Below are 26,649 nucleotides of genomic sequence, written 5' to 3' on the forward strand. Positions count from 1 at the left end.
AAAAAACAACTGAAAACAAACACACACAAACACTCACTCACTCTCTCTCTCTCTCTCTCTCTCTCTCTCTCTCTCTCTCTCTCTCTCTCTCTCTCTCTCTCTCTCTCTCTCTCTCTCTCTCTCTCTCTCTCTCTCTCTCTCTCTCCCCCTCTCTCTCTCCCCCTCTCTCTCTCTCTCTCTCTTAGCTGCTCTTGCCCAGGCACTTAGGAAATAGTGTACACATGTTTGAGTTCTGCCAAAACCAAGAGTCTGTCCGTCCCTTTTTGCAGAGAGACATTTAGCTAATTGTTCTTTTGCATGTGGAAGAACGGAGTGTTCCTATAAACCTCAGAGCTTTACAAGAACAAGCCATCTCATAGTCTAACAGTAGGCTGCTGTATGGTTTTTAACAGTGAAGGAGGCCTCATCTTTCATAGAGTTTGTTTTACAGTGTGCAACTGAAGCTTGTGTCAATCCTAATTGAGATGAAAGAGAGTCAAGCTTTTAACTGCAGTCTCTTATCTAAATGGAAGTAGGATTGTTCTGTTTTTTTCATGGTGGTTTGAAATGACAATGTAGAACAGTATGAACAACCAAATAACAAGACAGCTTATTCCTATTTGCAGCAGTGTATCTCATGGCAGCAACATCCTGAAATAATAAATGAAATGCGGGTATGTGCGAGTGTCACACTGTTCCCTATTCCTAATATTAGAGTTAGAGTGACCTAGCAGCCATCTCCTAATCTATTTTTTCTCACTTAGGTTTTTGTCTTTTTCAGATGTGTGATTTGAGTGGGGGAAAAAAACAAAAAGAAAACATACAAACACACCTGACAGCTTCATGATCACAGCTTTCAGCGGCTGATTGAACTGAGTGAAAGATGTTTTGGTAAAATAAGCTGGATAACGTTAATAGATTTTCACTCCTGTCGAACTTAATAGGGGTCGCTGCATGTTACATACCAGCTGATAGATGGAGAACTGAAGTATGTGTGCTCAGTAGCCTCATAGTAGCTGAGTAAGCACACTTTTGGATCCCTCTCAGATATATACACACACACACACACACACACACACACACACACACGCATCTCAGCCGGGGTTGTCCCCTGTCTCCGATGTACAACGCTGTGTTCTAGTCAGATGATTGCATTTAACAGCTCATGACGGTCACATTTATCTCACTCTGTGTTTGCTCTAACAATAGGTTTCATCTCCTCTGCACACAACATGTGTGTGTACATACTGAACGTGTTTGCACATTCTTTGTGTGTGTATTTTTGTGTTATGTTTGTGTGTGTGTGTGTGTCCTTGGGAAGGCAGGTACATCTTAGGAAATAGATTAGTGCTTGGTCTGTCTGGTTGCGTAGACTGTGTGTGTATTAAACTTGTTGGCTGTTTAATGTCTTTGCCATGTCTAATAAAATTGTGATTGATGAACCTTCTCCACTTATTAAAAAAACTATTTTTCCCCTCTGCAGGATCCGTACTTCTTTGAGCCCAACTGTCAGATGAAGGTGGATGAGTATGGCTTTTTCATCACATGGAAGAGTGAAGGAAAGGTACAACATCCACCTTTTTTTATATTGAGTCTTCCCTGCAAAAAACCTAATTATGATCATTATTTCGCTTTAGCACTGAAGTTGGTTGACATGTTTATGAACACACCTATTCTGGACTGTGTTATTCTTTGTTGACATTGAATTTGAATATAAGCACTTCTTCCTATTTGCAACAGCAGCCCGAGGATAAGGTGTTTTTTTCTTTTTTTTTACTACTCAAATAGTCCCGTGCTTAAAGCAAATAGTTCAACATTGTTTCAACACAAGGACAAAAGAGTAAATAAATGAATAAACATCACCTGACCACCAATGTATTTGATTTAAGAATAAAAGATATTTTAGGGAGGTAAAATTTAAGTCCAGTACCATCACACACATAGAATAAAATGAAATAAACACTTACATAAGAAAATAGAAAAGGATGCTATTTTGCAAAGTGCAGTAAAAAAATGACCTGTGTGTCCCCCATCACTCCCTGTCTCCCTCTTCTCCTACTTTCTCTCTGCATACTCCTCCTCTTTCACCCTCTCTCTTTCTGTCTGTGTATCTCTGCTGCAGGAAGGCCAGGTCCTCGAGTGTTCGCTCATTAACAGTATTCGTGTTGGTGCTGTCCCAAAGGTGAGACCTCAGGAAAGACCATTTCTTTGCCTCTGCCTCTCTGCCCCCTCCACCTTAACATTTACTCTCTTGCTCTTTTAGTGTTAATCGTGGTAAAAAATCTGGGGAGACTATCATGTCAGGCACGTTAGTCACTCTGAGCTTCTCTTTCCAATACCAGATTCATATGTAATATTTAACTCATCTATATTTATACAAGCCTGGGTTGAGCTGCAGGTTTTATCGGAAACGCCCTTTTTGCAGCCCTGGCTTGTGCTTTTGACCCAGAGAGGAATAATATCTACAGTATTATGATGGTCTGTCAGAGCACCACTGGCTTAAGGACTTCATACATTGGGATCACAGGTATAAGATCTTCTGTCTCTGTCTGACTGATTTTTCCTAATCCTGTAATTGGAAATGATGGAGCCCCTCCTGGGGTCAGCTGAGGAACAACAAAACCCACCCATGTGTAAATCTGTACTCTAGGTTTACAAATGTCTGCAATGCTAAACTTGACCGCTTAATAATGAGGTTCTTATTGGAAGTTTCCGGTCCACCTTAAAAGTGGTATAACGCCTGAAGATGGGGCAGTTCAGTCATTTTCAAGTTAATTCATTAAGTGAAAAACATAAATAGGGGGAAGATGAAAGGAGGATGAATCATAGAATGAATCTTTCAATCAATCAATCAATCTTTCATTAATTTACAATCCTAAATTTAGATCATTGTAACTGTAGCATTATTTTTCTCATTGCCCTTACTCGTCTTTTTTGCTATTTCTGCCTATATACTGTGGTCCTACCTGCCCAGTAGGAAAAAGAAAAAAGGAACCAATAGTATACAATATGTTGGCAGACACCACAGGGTATCATAATCCTGAGTTTTATTCACTTTTACTGCAGCTTTTTTTTTTTCTTATTGACTGAAGGTTCTTGTTCTCTGAAGACAAAAGTCGTTTGAGCGTATGGATTTCCAATTCCATGGTGACGGATTATGAATTTGAAAGCACAGTTTATAAAGCGTGCACAAGGATTTGTAAACCAAGAGTATAGATTTACACTCTTTTTTTTTTTTTTTTCAGGGAGACTGTAGGAAACTGACCTTGAAATAGCCACGTGCATCAACTAGCTGCATTATTATGTTTTGTATTTTTTCTATCTGGCAACTAAACAGTTGATATCAGCCCATATGGAGCCAGATACACAATATGGTTTCTCTGTATATCAAATATTGATTATTACAGCTTAGCGTCAACAATGATACATTGTAGTTTTGGGGCGTTGTGCAGACTAGATGAATCATCAAAGCTGTTATGGGAATACAAGTGTGGATGGATGCTGCTAATTAGGATGTAGACGTGCCAAGCCACTAAAAGTCAAAAGCCTGACGGGAAACACTGGTGGTTACACAGCCATTAGCAGGTTGCATATTGTTGACAGCAAGTGGTGATCTGTGCATCTGGTTGTCAGTGTGAACGTGTGTATGTACATGTGTAAGGGCACGTATACAGATACTGCAGCCAGATAGCAGCCTCTCCTGTTTGTTGAAACGCTGTATGCTGTTCTGTAAGTAGCAGACTAAGAACAAGTGATAGCAAGGCTTCTTCTCAGAGGCTAACATGGTTACCCAAGCCCTGAGAGCTGTTTCAGATAATCCAATGAACGAGAAAAGATGAATGTCATAGGATGATTGCTGGCTGAGGTTTTAAAACGACAGAGCCTGTTGCCTGTTGCTGTTAATTCAATCACATAACAAAAATACATTACTATCTTCCATGGTGACGATGGTGGCAGAGTGAAATTTGATTGAAAAGATGAGAGGGAGTAGTCGTGCTGACACTGAAAGAATGTTTCTCTTTCTACAGTATTTTACCAGTTTAACAGGAGTTTGAGGTCATTTCAGGCTAACCAGGAAATAACCAGGGTAACTACAGGTCTTTTAAATATCCAGAATATCTTAGAAGTGCAGGCTATTGTAATTAGGGATATTCTTATTTTCTGTGTTAAATATGGCCTTGAATTTAAAGCCATATAAATGCAAAAAATGTGCAGAATTCAGTAGAGCTCAGTATATATTGCTGTTTTTCTGAGTGAATGTAAAATTAGATCATGTCATTGATAGATTAAAGTGTAGGTCCATCAAGAGGTGAAGCAGTAATAGGGTCGGTTTTATTCAGTTACTGTATATCACATTATATCACATAGAGTCACATTTGTATCTCTAGTTAGGTAGTCACATCAAGAATAATCTACAGGGAAATTTGATTTTAGATGATTGGATTGGTTAAGACATTGTGTCAAGCATTTGAACATTATGATGTGCCCAAGCATTTTATTCCTGAGTGTGATTTTTATCGTAGTGCTCAATTACAGATAGCTTTCATACGTCTGTTCTTGTTTGCTTTGTGTTATAAACTCTTTAGTTTTGCAGTCTGAGACATTTGCCTAATCTGATACGTGACCTTTGATATTATGAAGGGTCTCATAAGAGTATGTGTATCTCTGTAGGCAGGCATCAACATTAAAAAACTGTGACTTTAGAGACAACAAATCATATATCAGTGTCCAAGAACTTGGATTTTCAGCAATCCCGTCCCACGTCATTGAAGCATGTTGTCAACAATATGGCTTCAACAAAAAAACTGCACGTGCCCTACTCACCTCACATAACTTCAGTTAACATTAACATTAGCTAATCCTTTTAAAATTTCAATTCATGTGAGTTACATAATGTTACACACCACTTGACAACTGTGCGGATCTCATTCACAGTCATTTCCTCTAACCTTCTCCAACCTGCTTCTGTTAAGTGGTGTCTGAAGTACTGCTTTCCAGCACTGTACTCAACCAAATCTGGATTCAGTGGAACTTTTGGATGATCTGTCACATCATTGGGATGAGTGATGACAACTAAGATTGAATTCCTTCTTTTATGATGGATATCAAGTATATCTTTAGCTGACATGGAGCTTAAAGTCTCCCAAGAATAATATGTACACTATATCATACTTTACAAAATGTGGCTTCCCCACAACAGCAATAAACGTTAAAGTCCCTCTCGCTAAGCTCCTTTCCCATTGTGTTTTCTTGTCAGTGACTATTTACTACAACAATACAGGAGTAAGAGATTAGAACCTCCCCTTAGCTTTTTTCCACATTACCCCTTCCAAGTAATCTAGATTTCTGAAATTATTTGACAGCCAAACAATAGTTTTCTGTACATATATTCAAATTGTCCTCCTCCCTTTTGTCACTTTGCTTACTACACTCTTCTTTTTCTCAGGACCCCAAAATCTTGTCATCGTTCGAGGCCATTGGAAAAACGGAGGCAGACTTAGAGGGCTGCATCATCTGCATCTGCAGCGGCACAGACCTGGTCAACCTCAACTTCATGTTCATGGTGGCGGAGAACCCAGACACAGCCAGGGTAAATACATGCATGCACCAAGCTAGCTTTTTGTCCACAGCTCAGTGCTTTGGCTCGGCTCTCTTCTGACTGAAGATGACAAATGGTGCAACGATTCGCTGTAGATGGAGTTGAGACCTTTGAGATTAAATTTGATCATTTTTCATGACAGTGTAAAATTGAAAGGCGGTGCAGCTTTTATCCAAATAGCACTGCAACGAGCACTATTTCCTATCGTCCCTATATTTCAACAAGGATAAATATAACTTTTTAACATTAACATTTTGTTGATACTCTCAAAATCATGGTGGCTTATCACAGTCCCAAGAATCAGTCTAGACAAGCATTTAAATGTATGTCCACGATGGTCAGAAGACCAGTTTGGTCTGAAAGCAAAGCCAGTGTAAACTCTGCTTGATGTATTTAACATTTCCACAATATATAAAAGCTAAAAGAACACCCAGACACAGCAAATATCTAATTCAGAAACTAAGCAAATTGCCAGGTGAATGGTTCATATGCCAACTCCTACACGAGGCAGATTTGGCCCTGGTTCACTCTGATAAATAGACACATTTTGAATGACTCATTTTCCCTGTCTCATCCCATCTCTATCTCCTTGTATCCCTCCTGCTCTCCTGCTTTTGCAGCTATTTTCTTTTCCTTTTGTCTTGCTCCCAGTCTCTCTCTCTCTCTCTCTCTCTCTCCCTAGCTCTGCCCATGTTATGCTGCCCACTCATTTAGAAAAAAAGCTCTGTGAGAAGTTTGACTGTCTTATTAAGGAGAGAAACACCTTTGTAGCTTTCACCTTATCTATCTCTCACTCTCTTAGTCATTTAATTGTGTGTTTCTGTTATGGGCTCAGACGGATGACACTTCCTCGTCTGTCTCTGCAGCACTCTCTTTTAATCAGTCGACGTTACAATTGCTGACCCCTGCTGGCAAACTTGCACTGTCAGTTATGGCATAATGTTTTACCAAAAAATTGTTTTTTCAATTATCAAATGCATTTGAAATGATCAAAACCAATATTATGTTCATCTGTCTCTCAATACTCTCCAACGTCAAAGCCAGTCAGTGGCATTCCACATCCCTGTCTTTCCTACAAAACAACGGGTCATAAATGTATAGTGTCATGTCTCAGCACACTTGTGGCATGGGTCTGTGGTTGTCAGGCTGAAACATCTCAGCAACTGTTGGATGGATTGCCATAAAATGTGGTACAGATACCAGTGGTCCCCAGACGATGAATCCTAATGACTTTGGTGGACTTATTATTTAGTTATTTTCATCTCATTTGTCGTTGAAATAACACTCCCATTAGCATCAGCTGTACTTTGTTGTCAGCGCTATTAGCAATTAGCAAATGAGCAAACAAACTAAACTAACATGGTGCACTTTATACCTGCTCAACATCAGAATGCTAGCATTGTCATTGTGAGCATGTTAGAATTAATCAAAGCACCACTGTCCCTAAGTACAGGCTCACACAGCTGCTAGTGTGGCTGTAGACTTGTTTTAATAAAGGCAATGTTGGGAACTGTTTGAGGATTAATACATATTTGGTGTGTGTTGGGTTGCCTAATGAAGGATTATGTCAGTCAGAGCAGCAGTGTGGCTCAGCGATGAGTTTTTAACTGTTTTTGGGCAACAATTAAGGTCTAAAGCTCAAAGGAATAAACTATGTCTGGCTTTGATTACTACTTGTTATTAGGATATATTCATTGTTGATTTCGGTACTTTCATGGGATTTGATGATAATTAGGTGAAAAATAAAATATGTCTAGCTTTTTCCTTAAACCTTTAGACAAATATTTGGATAAGTGAGTTAAAGATTACAGGCTGCTTCAAGGCAAAGAAGAAAAGGCTATGGAAAAAAGAGAACTGCGAAAGTCAGTTATCTTCTATTTAGTGACAAATCGAGTGTGGCCCAAAGGTGTGGCAGTAATTGAAAGACGCAAAGGGAAAGGGAAAAAAAGCACTTTGGCAACTTAAAGTGAGATAATTTTCTCGGCCTGAGGGATTTCTGTCAGGTAGTGCAGTCAATCCAGAATAAATAACATACAAATAGTTTTTGATAAAGTGAAGGATGAAGTATTTTTCAAGCAGAGAAATGTAAAAGTGAAGCCCACCAGCTGTGACGTAACACTAGAATTAAATTCACAGCACACTTCTAGACTTGATGAAAGTATTTTTATGTGTATATAAAGATGTCATTCTTCACACAAAAGAATTTCACAATCAGTTACAAACAAAACTGAAATCCATGTATGTTTTGTGCCAGTACAGATCTGTCATTTGGCACCACAGTGTTAGTGTTTATATATTTCCCATGAGAGGGTGTTTTTGTGATGATGGGTGTTACAAATGATGTTTGCGCTCCGCAGCACTTACTGCCACAGGGCTGCCAATGATATTCATGCAACAGCCTTCAGCAGGGAAGCCTGATGTTTCAAGCACAAACACACATGCACAGACACACACACACACACACACACACACACACACACACACACACACACACAAATCCAGATACACAGTGTCATCCCCCACAGTTTAAAACACATTCATTCTTTCTATTTCTGTCCTCCTACTACCCTCTAACACACACACACACACACACACACACACATATATATATATACACACACACACACACCATGACACCATCACCACCTCCCAGCATGCAGGTGGCCCTAAGTAGCAGACCTCGGGAGATGACAGAGTTATTTACATCACCAGGCAGACGTTCACACAAACACACACACATACACACACATACACACACACAGCTTCACGGACACCACATGCCCAAACAGACTACCCCTGCCGCACCCGTTATCTTGCTTAATGTTTTTATAATGATGTCTGTAATAATTTGTGGCAGAATTGGAGGAGAGACAGAGCTCAGCAGACAGAAAGGAAGACATGGGGGGGGGGGGGGTCAGAACATTTTCAGAGTATCGTCTTGCGTGACGTTTCTGTCAATGCATTTGCAAGCGTATTTATGTAAAGTTACAAGGCCCTTCTCCAGCTCTTTGTTTATTGTCACTGTTTGTAGCCCTGCAACAACTCACTATTTATCACTGTGTGTATATTGTGTATATGCGCTTGTGTTACTAATCGCCCCGTCCAGTCAAAGCACTGGTCCGTGTGTGTGTGTGTGTGTGTTTGTGTGAATTAAGAGGCAATTAATTTGCTTGTGTTCATTTCCCCAAAGGCACTGGCCTCTAAACACAGTGCACACTCTGGAAACTCTCTTAGCTGTTGTGTATGTGTGAGTTTTTGCTGTTCAGTGTGTCTTAGAGGTTGGGAGTGTGTATATGTGTGTGTGGGTGTGTGTGTGTGTGTTTATCCTGAATACTTGTGCTTATTTATTTTGCAGAAGTGGATCGAGGGTTTGAGGTCAGTGATTCACAACTTTAAGGCCAACAATGTCTGTCCAATGACCTGCCTCAAGAAGCAGTGAGTACATGTTGAAGCACACTCCCAACAACAAACTTTTGTTTTGCTTTCCTCAAAAATCTGCCCCATCAACATTATCTTGAAGGTCCATCTCTAATCTGTATTTTTCTTTTCCCTCTCTCATTTAGTTGGATGAGAATGTGCTTCCTGACTAATGTTAATGGGAAGATTCCTGTGAGAGGGTAAGAATGAATTTTTGAGATTTTTTGCCAACCCCCTGTTTCTTCCTCTGCCAGAACCCATCGTTCTAGTATAGACCTAATTCACTCAATTTTGCTCTCTCTCACCTGTCCTTGATCTTTCCCTCCGTCTCATTTATAGCATTACACGGACATTTGCATCAGGGAAGACAGAGAAGGGGATCTTTCAAGCTCTGAAGGATCTGGGTCTTCCTAGTGGAAAGGTCAGATGACAATGTGGACTGTCGTGGTCAGATTCATCAATCCATTCGTTAGTATCAAAGCTTTAAATCTGTGGCTCTAATCTTAATTTTTGGCGGTGCTGTTTCCACAGAATGACGAGATTGAACATTCAGACTTCACCTTTGACATTTTCTACGCACTCACACAGAAGATCTGCCCTCGCACAGACCTAGAGGAACTCTTCAAGAATATGTGATTATCCTTTGTTTGTTATTATTTTTAACCTGCCTGCACTTTCCTTTGTAAATATTATGTTCACTGATTTTTTTTGAACATTTAAAATCCTACAAGCAAACAACTTACAAGTACCCTTGCACTGCATTGTACTCCTGTTATCTTGTGCCTAAACATGAACGATGATATTCACTGTTAAAATATTCCCCCAAAGTGTGAGCTACTGCATCTTGTTGGAAATAATCAGGACAAATGTTTCTGCGCCTGCTGCACTAACGATGTCTGGACAGCCTAACCTGCTTCTACAGTTCAACATTAATTATATTCTACCTAATGACAACATTTAAAGAAAAAAAAAAAAGTCTTACCCAGACTGATGATTAACATGTTATTACTAAAAGTGTAACATTGAAGTATGATCCCCCTTCAAGACAGCTGTTCTGCTTTCTAATTTTAACTGAATGAATGTGAGGGTGTCTATTTTAAGAAGCATAACATTTTGTTGTTTTTTTTTTTCTAATTAATTCCTTTGCAGCAATGGGAGCAAAACTGATTATTTAACTGTAGACCAGTTAGTCAGCTTTCTGAATGAAGTAAGCTCTTTATCATTTGTTAACTTCTCTGTGTATTTGGCTTACGCGTGCCGCTCTCTGCAACTCCCCTGACCCCCCCCCTCCCCTCCCCCCCCCCCCGTCCTGCCCTGGGTGGAAGTTGCCCTCCGGCTCGGACTGCGCATCAGCCAACCCCTCATTATTTAAACTCTATTAAGGAGACAAAAATGTTTAACTTGCAGCCAGCCTACAAGGGCAACTTCATCCAGCTCCCCTATTCTGCATGCCCACACTCATCCCCATTCCCCATATTCCCCCTACTGTGGCTTGCCTCCCTGTGTCTGATTGGTGTTGCCATGGCAACGGGAGGGTAGAGGTTTCCGTCCTGTTGCTTCCTGCTCAGCTCATTTTGTTTCCTGCTGTCTGTGTCTGTGTTCTGTGGCCGTTCTCTTCTGTGTGGCTGCATACCTGCTTAGTCCCTCCACTGTGCAGTCGCGTGTCTGCTGTATCACGCTCTGGACCCGCTCATGCAGCCAAAGCTTTGGTTAGACTAATTCCCACCTGGTTTACTGAGTGGGCAGTTGTATTAGGATGTTTTGATGCTGCTGTGTTTTTAAAGTTGAACTGCCTCAAATCCCTTCAACATGCTCCAGGCTTTTGAGCAAACACTGCACCTATATGTGTGGCTCACATCTTGTAGTGAAATGTAGTTTTTGGTACATACTATTATTAATTACCCAAGTGCTACAATAATTAACCTAGTGAAAGCACCCATATTGCACATATGTATTATTCTACATATGTATGAACTTAAGACTAAATGAAAATTCTTTAAATGAGCCCTGTTGGTATACTTTGTCCTATGTTGCATTGAGTCGGACTTTGTGCTGTGTGTCAGTGCTTGATGTTTTTTGTATGTTATCTGTGGATTGGCGATCCTGTATGTGCAGACAATACGTGTGTATAACTGTGCATGTGTGTTGCTCCTCAGAACCAGCGCGATCCTAGGTTAAATGAGATCCTGTTCCCGTTCTACGACCCCAAGAGAGCCATGCAGATCATCGAGAAATATGAGAGAGATGATGAGCTGAAGAAGAAAGGTAAAAGACAGGCGTGGAGGGAAGCAAGACGCAGGGAGATATTTTAGGTTACGCTGCCACCTGCCTGTGTGACTCTGAAACTACAGCATCTGCCTTACTTCATCAACAGGATAGACTAATAATAAAATTTAAATAAATTCACTTTTAGAGAGACAGTCCAATTTAAAAGGCAGCATTTCTTGGAAAAGTGATAAATATATCCAGAATGATTTTCAGTTAATAAATACAAAATATATAGATCTCACTCTATCAATGTTTTAATATTAAGACTTTCAGTAATACACAGTAAATGGCCTTTTTTCATTTTAGGACACTATGTTAGTAGTAATAGACATAGATGTTTACCCTCAGTCTTACTAACTTCCTCTTCCAATCTTCTCCAGGCTATATGTCCACCGACGGTTTCTGCCGGTATCTGATGTCAGACGAGAACGCTCCAGTGTTCTTGGACCGGCTGGAACTGCACCAGGAGATGGACCAGCCACTGGCCCACTATTTCATCAGCTCCTCCCACAACACTTACCTGACAGGCCGACAGTTTGGAGGGAAGTCCTCTGTGGAGATGTACCGACAGGTCTTGCTGTCTGGATGCAGGTACTTAAGTGTGTTGAGTTCTGTGAGGATGATGGATGTACTGCATTACTATATGTGTGAAGGTGTCGAGGCACACGTGTGACACTCCCACATGAATGCACACTTTGATGCAAATACACCCTGTTACTTATATTGCAAACATACACAACACACGTGATATTTAACATGTGCGTTATATTACATGTACATCATTAGTGGATACCTGCACTCCAGTTAGGTTTCTCTTTACTTTCCTTCCTGTCAGATGTGTGGAGTTGGACTGCTGGGACGGGAAAGGAGAGGACCAGGAGCCCATCATCACTCACGGCAAGGCCATGTGCACAGACATCCTGTTCAAGGTGAACACACATAGCAGTACCATACAGTGCTGCCCTGCCCACTGCAAGTTTAGTTTTTTGTGGCTGCCTCTCAATATAATCTCATGATGTATGCCTGCCCCCTTGTGTTAAGAGTATGATATTGCATCTATCATGACTTCATCTTTGTCCTCTTATCCCCTTTTCACATTTTCCATCTTGTTTTCTTCTTCTTCCTCCTCCAACAGGATGTTATCCAAGCCATCAAGGATACAGCATTTGTCACATCAGAATACCCTGTCATATTGTCCTTTGAAAACCATTGCAGGTACTGTAGATTTACAATCAGTAATAAGGTTGTTACTGCATAATGGATTTTGTTTTTGTAAATAGCTTAGTTGCATTATTTTGTAAAGATACACTACATTAACTCAATTCACTCTGTACATGTTTTTGTGTATTACCAGTAAACCACAACAGTACAAGATGGCCAAGTATTGTGAGGAGATCTTTGGTGACTTTCTCCTCAAACAGCCTCTGGAGAACTACCCGGTGAATACTCCCCTCCTGATCCACAGTGCCTCTCAGAGTTTATTACAATTTAATGATAGTCTTCCATATTTAAACGTGTAATAATTTTCTTTGACAGATTGAAACTGGGCGCTCGTTACCCTCTCCAATCGAGCTCAAACGTAAAATCCTCATCAAAAACAAGCGCTTGAAACCTGAAGTTGAACAAAGTAAGTACAAAACTCAGCCTGTCAAACGGTTTCATCTGTTTGTCTGATTCTGTTTTCTGAGTAGAAGCCATCTTGTGTTTAATGTGTGTGTGTATGTGTGTCTGTGTGATACAGAGCAGCTAGAAGCCTTTAAGAAACACATGGAGGCAGGAGAGACCAACACACCTGCCATCATTATGGGAGAGGAGAATGAAGAAGACACAGAGAATGGCCTGCTAACTGTCGGTGTGTATTTTGCCATGTGTGAAATGATAATTATAAGGAATTAAGAACTTGACCCAGCTGAGTTTCTCACATAATTGCATAAATAGGACACTATAAGAAGTATATTAAATCTGAATGTTCACAAAAACACCAAGTTGTTCTCCGCTTGCTGGAAAACTAACACTGAATGCATCAAGTCATAAAATGTTTTTAATGTTTGGGGAAGATGTGTGCTTCAACATTCATTTTTCTGTTTTTGTGTTTGCGTGTAGGAGAAAAAGAACCCGAAGAAAAGGATTTGAATTCAGAGGCTCCCAGCAGCCTGTCAGAGACCAGTGAGAAAGAGGCCAACAGTGTTTCCCAGAGTAACGCTGTCAGCTTGAGGAAAGTGGAAGATCGCAGCAACAGTATCAAGAAGGTGGGCTGGCTTCTGAAAATACCAAAATGAACTATTTAGGATTGCCAGAAGCACTAAAAATGAGAAATGTTGTTCTGTAACTTCAACATAGCTTTAGAATAAATAGATGGCACTGTTAAGGTCTTCAGGAAAGCACACTCCACCTGCAACTATTAGGCCAAAACTAATTTGTTATAGTATGCCCATTTACTTCATCTAAAATTAAAGAAAAAACAGAACAGCCACATGTATGAGAAAAATAAAGAAATTACTGCTTAATAACAATGTTTATCAACTGTAATGATGTGCAGAAAGATACTTAAATTATAAAACTACAAACCAAAGATGTTGGTGCTTCTTATTGCAAGCAAGAAACAGCTGATCTTATGAGCAGTGTCCTCTCTGTATGGTTATGACACTTTTTTAATATAGTAATGCTTTTTCTCAATTAAATAAGTCACTGTCATTTAAGAAGTAAAGTTCTGAGATTGAGAATGAATGCTTGATCTAACATTTTCTGTTTGTATGTGTGTGTGTGTGTGTGTGTGTATGTGTATGTGTGTGTGTGTTTGTGTTTCCAGGTGCCTGACGATGAAGTGACAGAAATGTCTGAAGCCACAGAAGCAACAGATGCCACAGATATCTCAGAAGCATCTGACCAAGAAAACAAAAAGGCAAGCACACTCCTCTCTCTATCTCTCTGTCTCTGTCTCTCTCTCTCTCACACACACACACACACACACAATACATCTGTATAATCCAGTTTATATACATAATTAGGTGTGAGATTTATGTTTGTACCTGTGCTGTGCAGGAAGAGCCAGAAGACTCTGAAGAGGCTCTGATAGCTCAGTACACATATGTAGGAGCCACCACCAACATCCACCCGTACCTGTCAGCCATGGTCAACTACGCACAGCCTGTCAAGTTCCAGAGTTTTGATGTGGCGGAGGGTGAGCTTTGAGTTCCTTGTGTATTTTGCAACTTTTTATATGTTCCTACTTATGTACGTAAACATTTGGATCATGAATGCATAGGATATTTGGGATTGACCTTATTCCTTATTTCAAATATTAATTTTGAATATTAATTTGGCATTCTTAATATTAATCTGTTCCTCAATATAAAATAAGCACTTGGATAAATGCCATCAAAGTAAAAATATTAAAATATCTACAGAACTTTCCATTTGTTACATGTACTCACATCAAATCCTCCTGACAGTCCTATTTATTTATTTTCTTTCAGAGAGGAACATCCACCATAACATGTCATCTTTCAACGAGTCTGTTGGTCTGGGCTATCTGAAGACTAATGCCATCGAGTTTGTCAAGTATCCTTTGGGCTAATATATAATAGGGAATTAACAAATGGGGGGAATTATTTTAGCATCGATTTCATCACACATCTATCAGCAAATTTTCATTTTAATGAAAAATCAAACATAACTGAATGTGTCAGTGCTACCATGGTGATAAACTGTAATCTTGATGCATTATTTCACAATGGAAACACCTAACAAATTATGATCACCACTACTGTGATTTCCACTATTTTTTATTGAGCACAGTACATTAATGAGTGAAGCTATGTCTGAGTTTAAACTTAACAGATTGAGGTCACCTAAATGAGAGCTGAATGGTGGGTCAGAACGGATGTTTTTCAGACATATTTGTTTCCACTCTGCTGTCGGAAAAGGACTGTAGACCTCTAGAGACCAGTGTGCCTTTGACTGAGTGACTTGGCCTGACACACACACTCACTTTGCTTCTGTCTCTCTCCAATGGGACTGCTTGACCCAAGCTGTTCACACTAAAAATAGTTCTGCAGTCTGTCTGATGCACACACAAACATGTGCTGAAACACACTTGCTCTCCTCCTCTTTTTTTAAATTTTCCTGAGCATCAGCACAGCTACAACAAGCGTCAGATGAGCCGTATCTACCCCAAAGGGGGCCGGGTGGACTCCAGTAATTACATGCCTCAGATCTTCTGGAACGCAGGCTGCCAGATGGTCTCGCTCAACTTCCAGACCCCAGGTACCACAGCATGCAACATGGGACCTGTGACCTCACACACACCCATACAAGTATTCCAAATACAGTACATGAATATATATGACAAACACACGTGTACACAAAAGCAGGCACTCAACCCTCTGACCTAAGTAACTGCAACACGCACTAAACTTCTGACCTCACATATTTACACATCAAAGCTTCTTATGCATGTGTTGTTGGCTGAACATGAAGCCATTAATCAGCTACCCTCACTACCTAACCAACATTCACATGCACACAAATATTCATACAGGAAATTGAAATCATGCATTACAGTGTACTGGGACCATTAGGCTGTCACAAATGATAAGAATAAAGATAATTATTCATCCTCAATAATTAAAAACCTTTTAAATACCACAGATTTAGCTGGGAATATTTCTTAGGTTTAAAAAAATAATAATTTGAATGAAAACTGTACACATCAAGGTCTGTGGTCTGGTTTGATTTGGTTAAGCTACTGTAAATCTTTAAAGAAAAGGGCTGATTTGAGTCTGTGCTTGCAGAGATGTTGCAACTGTCATATGCAAATAAAGCGTGCAGGGTTTTGACAGCAGGCCAATCATTTTCCTGAAATAACATAGCAGCGTGTGTATGCTATACGTTCCGCCTTTAGAGGTTTAACACAAATTATTTTTTTAGTCTCTGTAATTGGTTATGTCATTTGGCCATATCTGGCTATGCATGCATCAACCCGAACACATATTTACTCTTCTTACCCACCTCATCTCTCTCTCTCTGTCATACACACACAGACATAACATTTTCACAAACTGTGGTTGCCGCATACACTTCTATACAGTGAGTGATGCCTGTTGGAGAACAGCTGCTGCCCTATGACCAGAGGCTAAGGGGTTGGACCATATGGCCTGCTGGGAATGAGGCATGTGCAAGGCTGGAGGGGGGTTCATGCAAGAGGTGGAGCTTCTGCAATGGAGAGATAGATGTTTAGAGGGGAGGAGAAAGAGAGATGTCAGGGGAAAATGTGTAAAGCCTTGGTCTTTTTCAGCCAAGAATAAACTCCACAGAAACAAATGCAACTGAACTAAAGTGTCAATTTAAGTGTTAGATTTTATGTTTGTTTGAGTAATGCAAGAACTTTATATGGGTCTCAGTCGCTAAACACCTCTCTCTCTCTCTCTCTCTCTCTCTCTCTCTCTCTCTCTCTCTCTCTGTCTCTGTCTCTGTCTCTGTCTTTGTCTCTGTCTCTGTCTCTCTCTCTCTGTCTCCCTCTCTCTCACAGACCTGGCCATGCAGTTGAACCAGGGAAAGTTTGAATACAACGGCTCCTGCGGGTGACAACAGCTCTTAACTTCTGTCCTTAGTACAGCGTCCCACCCCCCCCCTCTCCCCTCTCCAAAACTCATCAATTAAAGCTTGTCACATCTCATTAGTGGTTGCCGGCGGCAACCATCGCTACTGTCTGCCCTGAGAACCAATGAGTGCTTTAGAGAAAGCGAGCTCCTCTTCACTCGCCTCTGAGGCTTTCTGCAGTCATCTATCTCTTCCTCTCTCCATCGTTGTCTCAGTCCCTCGGCTCTAATACTGTCCCTGAGGGCAGAGATTTTACTGCTAATGCTGGAAATCTCATATATGGGGAGATCAGGGCTTTTGCAGATACCCATCATTACTAATGTCTCTCTGATGGGCCCTCTGTTAAAACACACACACATACACACACACACACACACACACACACACACACACACAGTGTATCCTCTTATGCTGGACCTTCTTATTCCCAATAGATCAGTGGGGAGCTCAAGTGACACTAAATACATATATATAGAACTATATTATTACAACTATTATTATTATTTATTAATCATCTGTGTTTGTGTGTGTCAGGTACCTGCTGAAGCCCGACTTTATGCGGCGGTCCGACAGGATGTTTGACCCTTTTTCAGAGACACCGGTGGATGGTGTCATTGCTGCAACCTGCAGTGTGCAGGTCAGGCCATCTGAAACTTTTAATTCAACAAGAAAACAATGAAAAGTTACAGCATTTGAGAATAAAAACTTTAATTAACTAATTAATTAAGGTAGATAAAATATATTGACATATTTATACAAGGGCGTCCTCCAGAATGAAAATTATTTCAAAGCATGACGGTTATCTTGTCTTCCTTATCTTCCTTTGTATGTGCTGTCAACAGCTTTTGTCTTATTAAACATCTTTACCTAACTTCAATTTTGGTTGCTTGAGTAATGCAGATGGTGCCTGATTGTATCTCATTCCTGCTACACCAGTAATATGGTCCACTGGGAATAATTACTTATTAAATATTATTTTTGTAAAATCTAAACCTCAAAATGATCATACTGATGTCCTTCCCTCACTTCAGGTGTTCTCTGGACAGTTCCTGTCAGACAAGAAAATTGGCACGTATGTTGAAGTCGACATGTACGGCCTCCCAACAGACACCATCAGGAAGGAGTTTCGCACACGTATGGTGATGAACAACGGACTGAACCCTGCTTACAATGAGGAACCCTTCGTCTTCAGAAAGGTAGCGAGAAGGGCAGGAGTGGGGTTGTTAGGTGGGTGAGGGAGGGAGGGAGGGAGCAGAGGAGGTGGAGATAACAGATACTGTGAGTTATAACAAATGTGCTGGATGCACAGGAGTGCTGACTGCATTGTGATGAAAGCGACAGGAATCAGAGGAAGAGGAGGAGGAAGAAACAGATGGAGGACAGCTAGTGACAGCGAAAGCTACTCACTGGGTCCTGTCATCAGGAAACCAGAGAAAAGAGATGGAATAGAAAAGAAAAGGGTAAAATGAGAAGTGTATGGTGGCAGTAGTATTAAGAGTTGGTATAAGAGAGGAGGAAGAGGAAATGGGGATAGTAATGCAAAAGTAGAACAGGAAAGACTGATGTAGTGATTTGGGATATTCTTGAAAAATAAAGATGGTGACTCTGGTCATTTGCAAATGTAGAGAGTGGGACAGAAAGAAAAAGACCAAGGGATATTAGTTTGCCTGTGTTTTTGGTTTAAAGAGAGGAAGAAAGGGAGAAAGAACAAAGGATGACAAGAAGAAAGGAGCATTCACTGAATCAAACAGCCAGAGATGAAGGAAAAGAAAGAAAAGGCGAAAAAGAAAGCGATGGGAGATATAGAGGGATAAAGTGAGAGGGAAACGTGTATGTGTGTGTAATAGTGCTGCTCTCAGCAGAATGAGAAGTCTCTCAGCCATGACTGTGACTCCAGCTCTCTAACACACACCATCAATCACAGCCTGCCGCAGTGCTGCTCTGCTCACACACACACACACACACAAACTCAAATCAAAGAGGGGCATCATAAGCAAAGCTGCTGGCAACACTCGTTTCTCACATCTACGCACACTCAGATACACAAAGACACAAATGCCCTCACATACCATACCTTTTGCATGCATACACAGCGCTGTCAAGATGACTCAGAACGAACAATACACGCCACCAGCAGTCACACACAGGGCTAAGTTTGCGTAAGCATACACACAAGCAGGTGCTTCCACCCATTCATCTCTAGTGAGTATTCTGTGGCCTTATCTCTTACCTTCCCCTTCGTCCAGGTATTAATCATCCTCCTCTCTCCGTCCACTTATCTCCACTCACAAGGCCAGTTAAGACTCTCGCTCCCGCTCTCTCTTTTTTCAAGGTGGTGCACACATGCTTATCCACAAACACAAGTTTTACACACACACACAACACACACACACACACACACACACACACACACACACACACACACACACACACACACACACACACACACACACACACACACGTGCGCGATATACAGCACTCCCAGGATACGTACTAGCTGTGGAGATGGCCTTGTCAGTAGTCAGATATGCTATATGTTGCTCTGTTATCATCTTCTACCTGTATCACACTGTGACCGTCCCCAGATAGTGTACCCTCCAGTTTCATCTTTGACCTTCTCCCTTAATGATGCTGCTTTTGCTTAAATGAGACTGTTTTACTGCAATGCTGTGAAATACTTTTCACACCAGAATGAGTTAAATAGACATCCCACAGTTCCATGGGGCTGATGACTGCTTCCTAACTGCAAGTGACTCTTATTTTCGGTTGCACTTTCTGTCCTCACATCCCTTTGCCTCCCCTGTTCCTCAAACCATTTTTTTTGGGTCTTTATTCTGGTTCTTTCTCCCTCACACCCTCCTTTTCCCTTCATCCCTCCCTCCTAGGTGATCTTACCGGATCTGGCAGTACTGCGCATCGCCGTCTACGACGACAACAACAAGCTGATTGGTCAACGCATCCTGCCTCTGGACGGCCTGCAGGCTGGCTACCGTCACATCTCTCTTAGGAACGAGGGCAACAAGCCCCTCTCGTTGCCCACCATCTTCTGCCAAATCATCCTCAAGACCTACGTGCCCGACGGTTTTGGAGGTGAGGGGAAAGAAAAACACACACACACATACACACGCACATGCACACGCATTTAACGCAGACACGTTAAATGCAAAATGAAAATTGTTTCATGTTCTTCAATGTGTAATTGCTGAAGTACAGGTTTGCTTCATACTGACATATGTTTTACTGCACTCGGTTCTTTCATGACTGGTAATAAAGTGGCATCTGTAGCCTTTAGGGAGAGAAGAGCAGGACAACTATTTCTCCTGCTCACTTACACCCTGCCTTGGGTTGCTTTGAACATTCAGAGTAATGGCATGGCACAAATGATGACAGTGAATCTGCAGGAAATGGGCACTTTAAAACAGGCAGAAGCATACAAATGAGAATGACAATTGTGGTTGTCATTACATAAAGCCAAGGGGCCTGTGCTGAGGAAGCATTACTGTAACCATTAGCCTTCTTCTATAAGATCCACAGCCAGAATTACTAACAAACACCCAGACACACTAGCTCAAAATAAAATCCTCTCCTAAAGAAACACTTTTAACAAGCTGGATCCTTCCAAGAATTGACTTCTCACCACTTCAGACGAGGTTCTTAAAAGTGAATTTCCTTAGATTTTCTTATTGTCTTGTCATTTATTTTTTATTCAGGAAAGCTTAGAAAAGTAGTTACGAATCTGTCATAGGTGATATTTGTATATTTTCTCACTCTACATTTAACAAAGCAGCAGTCTTCACACTCTTAAAGAAAAGTTTAATAGACGTACAAAGTTTATACAAAATAACACACTTTATTGTAGTCTTATTTAGCTCTACACAATAAACTTGCATGTCAATTAACCTTTTTTTCTTTATCAGAATCTGACCTTATAAATCATTGTGTGTTTTGCAGCTATTGTGGATGCTCTATCAGACCCAAAGAAGTTCTTGACCATAGCAGAGAAGAGAGCTGACCAGATGAAGGCACTCGGGATTGACACGGTACGCATAGCAGCAGAAACACACACACACACACACACACACACACACACACACACACACACACACACACACACAAACACTAAGTCTGACTGAGTTAATAGAACCACACTGTTTAGCATGTTTTCTCACTCTGTGGGGAAAAAAACACAGACAACAGTAACACTACTCTGTCCTTACATAAAACTGCAGTCCTACAACAGAGACAGCATCCGTTCCCACTTAAATCCATCCTTTGGTTTTTGTAGAATGACATAGCAGATGTTCCCAGTGGAAGCTCAAAGAACGACAAGAAGGGAAAGGGTAAAGGGGACACTGTGAAGACCAATGTAACACCACAGGCCAGCTCAGACATGGCCCAGACCTCCAACTCTGCCCAAAATAACACAGCAGAAACCAAGAAGGGTAAATACTGACCTAAATATATACACATATTAAACAAATACATATGGGAATACTACGTTCCTACATAGACACAGACTTCATTTTGTTTTTTCTCTGCTGTTTCAGATAATACACTTGTGCCTAATGTCAGCATTGATGAATTAAAACAAATGAAGGTTGGTATCCTAACTCCTGACTCTGAACTCCTTATAACAATGTTCCTGCAGCACAGTTTGCAGGTAATGCAAAGTAATAATGTAGTAAGTGTTCAAAAGTTGAAAAGGTACTTGTATTTAAATACCATGAAAGTATGCTTTTATTAGGTTTTTAACATCTATAACAAAGGTACCAAGTAAGATATGAGGCTAGAATAATAAGTAAGATGTGTAGTGATTTCATACCAAGTTTTATTATTGCTAAATGATCATGTTGGTATAATCTCATGAAAGGGCATTACTGCTTTATTAAGTAATTTATATTACTGCATAATTCTGTATGATATACTCACTGTAGCTAATGTAAATAAGTAGTAATTATTAAGCAACTAATGCCTCACTATTTCCTAATACCTACTTGTACAACTAATTACAATGTAAATATCGTATATATTTATAAAAGTACAACATAATTATCTTCCAGTACCAACAAACAACTCATAATTATCTCAAAAAATACCTCATACAAGTAAATACGGTACTATACACATCCTAGCAGAAAGCCTGTTCTCAACATAACCTGAACAAAATAATGATATATGCTTCTCTCCCACTGCAGACATACCTTAAATTGATTAAAAAGCAACAGAAGGAGCTCAACACTTTAAAGAAGAAACACTCAAAGGTGGGTAATTGTTTCACTGCAGAACTGTCTGTCAGTAATGCAAAGAGGCTTCAGCCTATTCTGGACAGTCATTGATGCTAAGAGCAAGGTGCCCGTTTCACCTTTCATCTTTCACTGACCACTGCTTCATCAACCCACACACACACATCCTGTCCATGACAAACACACATGGATGCAGCCATACAAGTATTGTTTTGTAAGAAATTAGACTTGCTAAAGTTGCCTTTCCTTTGACCAGAGCTCACCATAGAGACCGTCGTGGATGCTGGCTCATTCATAGTGCCTGATTAATTATTACACCATTAAACCCTATTGCATAAGACATGAATAATAGTACCATTCAGACCCATCTGTTGACTGAATAAGGATCACTGCTGGCTCATTACGCGGTGTAAGACAACAGAAACACATGAATGTTTTTTTTCTTTTTTTAAAATGATCACAGTTTATTGCAGCTGCCTGTTGTGATTTCAGATTCTGTTGTATCGTAGAGGCTGATACATATTTATATGTATTATGAAACTATAGTAAGTGATATAAATTGTTGGGGTTTTTTTCTCCAACAGGATCAAAATGTAATGCAGAAAGCCCATTGCACCCAGGTGGACAAGATGGTGTCTCTGCACGAAAAGGAGAAGACAAACCTGGAGAAACTACTAGAGAAAGCCATTAAGAAAAGAGGGTAAATAAGAGAGAGAGAGAAAAAAAATGACATTATGTTGAAATCATTGAGGGGGAAAAATTACAATGTATCAGCATCATAGCACTGCATGCCAGCCTAATGCTGAATAGAGCTGAACAGTATGACCTGTGTTTAAAGTAGTATTACAATGACATGGTAAAATATCTTTGTTTGGGCTACATTATATAACTACATTGTATTAATTATTCATTTTTGTCCACGTAAGATGAAAATCTTAACTCTAAGGACTACTTCAAACAGATGCTGTTGAAAACAGTACTTTGTGATCAGTAAGACATCTCCTTTGACCCTTTTCTTAGAAGTCTGATGTGTTTTTCTCTATAAATGTTAGAGATTAAATCAGTGAATCAATTGAACTGAAATGTTGAATAATTACGAATCTTGTTAATACAGTTTTATTTGTTTTCAGACAATATGCAAGAAGATATATTATATTTGACTAATTAAACCATAATGGAAGTTTCATATTTAAGAACAAACTGCAACAAAAATCAGCTCACCCTTCACTAAGGAGACTTAATTAAGGAATTATTCTGTTTGTTTTTTTTTTAAACTTTTTTGTACTGTTGTACACTAATTTATTTTGGTTTCTGACTAAAGAATGTCCTGCATTATTCACCAGGCTTCTTTTCATGTTCTTTGGCAAAGTTTAATCTCACAGTTTTGTGCCATTATGTGGACGTTGTCCATAAAGGTTGACTCTATGCAGTCCTTTGCATGGTCAGAAGAGAACAGTCACTGAAACACCAATTTCCACAGATATTCCTTGTGCCAAGTGTTTGCCCAACAGTTTTCCAATGCAAGGTTGCATAAATTGTCCTTGCCGTCATTTTTGAGGACGGCCACTGCCCCTGCAATTATTGGTAGTATTGGTCTTCTTGTCCCTCCCAACCACTGCTGCAACTGTGTTTTAGCAGGTACCATCACCCATTTTTATGACGTCTCACAATCTGGTGTTTTACTTCTTCAAGTTGTAGTGTTAAGGCAAGTCTTAATTGGGAATCACAGGTGTTTCAGTGGTCACCTCTGTAATCACTTTTGTGGTCTTTTGAGGTCTGTATTATCATTGTTTTAAATTGTAGGGTATCATAAGTTCAAATACCCTACAATTCACTGTAAAAAAATTACAATCATCGTTAAGTGATACAATTTTGACTAATTTAATATTTTAGCGTTATAGCACAAGGGTATACTCAGTTTTGTTATATAATGTATGTATTAATATGTATAATTTATATGTATTTGGTGTCCTTACAGGGAAAACAACTGCCAAGAACTAAAGAAGGAGACAGAAGATAAGATCCAAACACTAGACACTGATCACAAAGCCAAGGTAAAGGCTCCTCTGGCTGCTCACCTAAAACCAGCATCCTCTGCAAAGCCCAAGTTTAGTTTGATGTTGACAATCTCCTCAGCTATGGATAATATATGGATATGTGTGTGTGTGTGTGTGTAGGTAAAGGACATCACAGCACAGCACACTAAAGAGTGGTCGGAGCTGATCAGTAGTCACAGCAGTGAGGAGCAGGAGATGAAGGACAGCCACGTCACACAGCAGTGTGAGCACCTCAAGAAACTCCTGACCTCTGTCCAGGAGCAGCAGACCTTGCAGCTCAAACTCATCCATGAACGGTGAGAAGCTAAAAAACACACACACAGAAATATAATGTAATGTATACACACCTATTTACTGTAAGTGACCAAAGAGGCAGTAACCCTTAGATTTCGGTGATAAACTGGAGCTCTAATCGGCGTACTATTACTTGCAGCAAAAAGCATTACTCTTGATGTAAATGTTGTTTGTGTTCTTTTTATTCTGTATTCCCAAATTTAGGCAGAGCAAAGAGATGCGTGCCAATCAGGCCAAGATGTCCATGGAAAACAGCAAAGCCATCAGCCAGGACAAGTCCATCAAAAACAAGGCAGAGAGAGAGAGGTGGGTCTAATATCATATAATCACATATAATCAATAATATATGTGGCTCCGGCTGTTGAATGTTGAGAATTGTGATGTGATGAGTGTTGTATGGCACACGTAATGCCATGATCCTGCTTTATTTCTGTTCTTTAGGAGAGTGCGAGAGTTAAACAGTAGCAATACCAAGAAGTTCCTGGATGAGAGGAAGAGGGTAGGTTGTTTAAAAAAATAATACTTTTTTCCATTTTTAGTACTGTAGTGCAGTAAGATACAAAATGTTTATGTTGCATAATTTACACATCTTGCATAACAGTGTGTGACAGCTTGACAACTGTGTTAATGTTTTCTGGTCATCCTCTTATTTTATCCTCCAAAAAAAGTAGTTTGATCTCACGTGAAGAGAAAGCTGAAACACTACTTTCAGTGATCTTAGGTGACTTTGAATCATGGCTTTAGATTCAGTGTTTAAGTGTTAAAATGTACTAGTTGCTTATGATAAACAGTACAAGAGAAGTTATAACATGTTATCTTTGTCCCTGTTGTGTCTGCAGCTGGCCATGAAGCATCAGAAGGAGATGGAGCAGCTAGAGAAAAACCAGAGAGAACAGTTGGACAAACTGGATAAGTTCAATGAGCAGGTACAACACCGCAGAAAAGAAGATGAACTTTACAGTCAGGTTTTCATAAATCAGTTTGATACCATCGCTGCCAATATATTGCAGATTTTTAGAGGAAAACAAATGACCAACCGGAACTGACTGGCTTGTCCTGTTCTCAATTTCATGGTAGGGCTGGGCAATTAATTGAAAAATAAACAAAACCGACATTTAGAAACTCTAATCGACTTAATCTTGCTCATGTCAATTAATCGTGGTGTTCACTGTTGCCATGACAGTAAAGGTTGCATATCTTTAAGGAATTTGAAAACTTGTCTCCAGTGATCATTTTAACCCAAACCATGATCTTTACATAGTTCTAATGTAGTGGGTTTTGTGCCTAAACTAGACATTAACCACAGCGTCACACCTTAAAACATCATTATTTTCACTCCCTGAAGATACTCATGTGCGAAAATATAACAAAATATCATGTGAGGTCAGCAGTGTAAAATACAAAACAAAAGAAACTGTGAAAATGCATAGTTGTTCATCAAGGGTGGAGATAATCATTCATTAATCCCAGCCCTATTTCATGGCATTAATTAGACACACATCCTGCATTTTAACCAAAACACAGCAAAAAATCAGTTAGTTGGTGTGAATGACACTTGAGACTGGGAACTAGTGCCTTTCTGATTGACTCCTTTCTCAGATAATGGTAGCAGTTGTTGAATCATTTGTGGTTCTTACTGTAATTAGTTATGCAGGAAGTGTCCCACAAAGCTTGCAACACAGTTGTCTTAAAACTCCAAAAACAAGCAGCAATACTGGTTACAAAGAATAAACATCAAGTCCATATTTGAGTCTCAACTCTCATGTAAAGATTTGTTCATACAGTAGCATCACTTTGTTGTTCCTCAGTATTACACTTGATTGGACTGTATCTCAACTGTACACGTATACTTCAAATACTTAAAGCTCAGTGTATGGTTCATGTTGTAAATGAAGGTCTCACATCTCCATCTTTGTGTTTTATTTCCCTCATCTGTCACATCTGTACATGTGTCTTACATGTATGCACATATTCATTTGTTTTTAATATGATTTGCTTCTTCCGGCACAGCTTTTGAAATCACACCATGCAAACAAACAGGTTCAAGGTAGGCATCTCCATCTCACTCAGCTCTACCTCTGACACCGCCTCATGTTTCCTTCCATGTTGGTTTATTTTTCCTCTCTGACAAGTTACATTTTTCTTCCTCACCTTAGTTTTGTGCTGAGCCTGTTTAAATCTGTAGTTTTCT

General features: G+C 40.0%; 1 protein-coding gene across 1 annotated transcript in view; it reads left to right on the forward strand.

Moving 5' to 3' along the window:
• Window positions 1-26,649, forward strand: part of LOC128376927 (1-phosphatidylinositol 4,5-bisphosphate phosphodiesterase beta-4-like) — a 68,841-nt gene that overhangs the window by 40,645 nt on the left and 1,547 nt on the right. The window contains exons 5-39 of the mRNA XM_053336776.1: window positions 1,463-1,543; window positions 2,102-2,161; window positions 5,426-5,569; window positions 8,934-9,013; window positions 9,142-9,195; window positions 9,335-9,416; window positions 9,527-9,627; window positions 10,145-10,202; window positions 11,152-11,260; window positions 11,644-11,854; window positions 12,099-12,192; window positions 12,399-12,478; window positions 12,618-12,702; window positions 12,800-12,890; window positions 13,005-13,100; window positions 13,367-13,512; window positions 14,073-14,165; window positions 14,306-14,444; window positions 14,740-14,824; window positions 15,405-15,529; window positions 16,794-16,845; window positions 17,399-17,501; window positions 17,896-18,060; window positions 19,750-19,954; window positions 20,816-20,904; window positions 21,150-21,306; window positions 21,412-21,461; window positions 22,060-22,125; window positions 22,692-22,807; window positions 24,086-24,161; window positions 24,285-24,460; window positions 24,663-24,764; window positions 24,900-24,957; window positions 25,298-25,384; window positions 26,469-26,505. Coding sequence (XP_053192751.1) covers window positions 1,463-1,543; window positions 2,102-2,161; window positions 5,426-5,569; window positions 8,934-9,013; window positions 9,142-9,195; window positions 9,335-9,416; window positions 9,527-9,627; window positions 10,145-10,202; window positions 11,152-11,260; window positions 11,644-11,854; window positions 12,099-12,192; window positions 12,399-12,478; window positions 12,618-12,702; window positions 12,800-12,890; window positions 13,005-13,100; window positions 13,367-13,512; window positions 14,073-14,165; window positions 14,306-14,444; window positions 14,740-14,824; window positions 15,405-15,529; window positions 16,794-16,845; window positions 17,399-17,501; window positions 17,896-18,060; window positions 19,750-19,954; window positions 20,816-20,904; window positions 21,150-21,306; window positions 21,412-21,461; window positions 22,060-22,125; window positions 22,692-22,807; window positions 24,086-24,161; window positions 24,285-24,460; window positions 24,663-24,764; window positions 24,900-24,957; window positions 25,298-25,384; window positions 26,469-26,505 — 3,553 coding nt within the window. The remainder of the gene's footprint in view (window positions 1-1,462; window positions 1,544-2,101; window positions 2,162-5,425; window positions 5,570-8,933; window positions 9,014-9,141; window positions 9,196-9,334; window positions 9,417-9,526; window positions 9,628-10,144; window positions 10,203-11,151; window positions 11,261-11,643; window positions 11,855-12,098; window positions 12,193-12,398; window positions 12,479-12,617; window positions 12,703-12,799; window positions 12,891-13,004; window positions 13,101-13,366; window positions 13,513-14,072; window positions 14,166-14,305; window positions 14,445-14,739; window positions 14,825-15,404; window positions 15,530-16,793; window positions 16,846-17,398; window positions 17,502-17,895; window positions 18,061-19,749; window positions 19,955-20,815; window positions 20,905-21,149; window positions 21,307-21,411; window positions 21,462-22,059; window positions 22,126-22,691; window positions 22,808-24,085; window positions 24,162-24,284; window positions 24,461-24,662; window positions 24,765-24,899; window positions 24,958-25,297; window positions 25,385-26,468; window positions 26,506-26,649) is intronic.

This window comes from Scomber japonicus, chromosome 17 (genome assembly GCF_027409825.1).
Source record: "Scomber japonicus isolate fScoJap1 chromosome 17, fScoJap1.pri, whole genome shotgun sequence".
Lineage (NCBI taxonomy): Eukaryota > Metazoa > Chordata > Actinopteri > Scombriformes > Scombridae > Scomber > Scomber japonicus.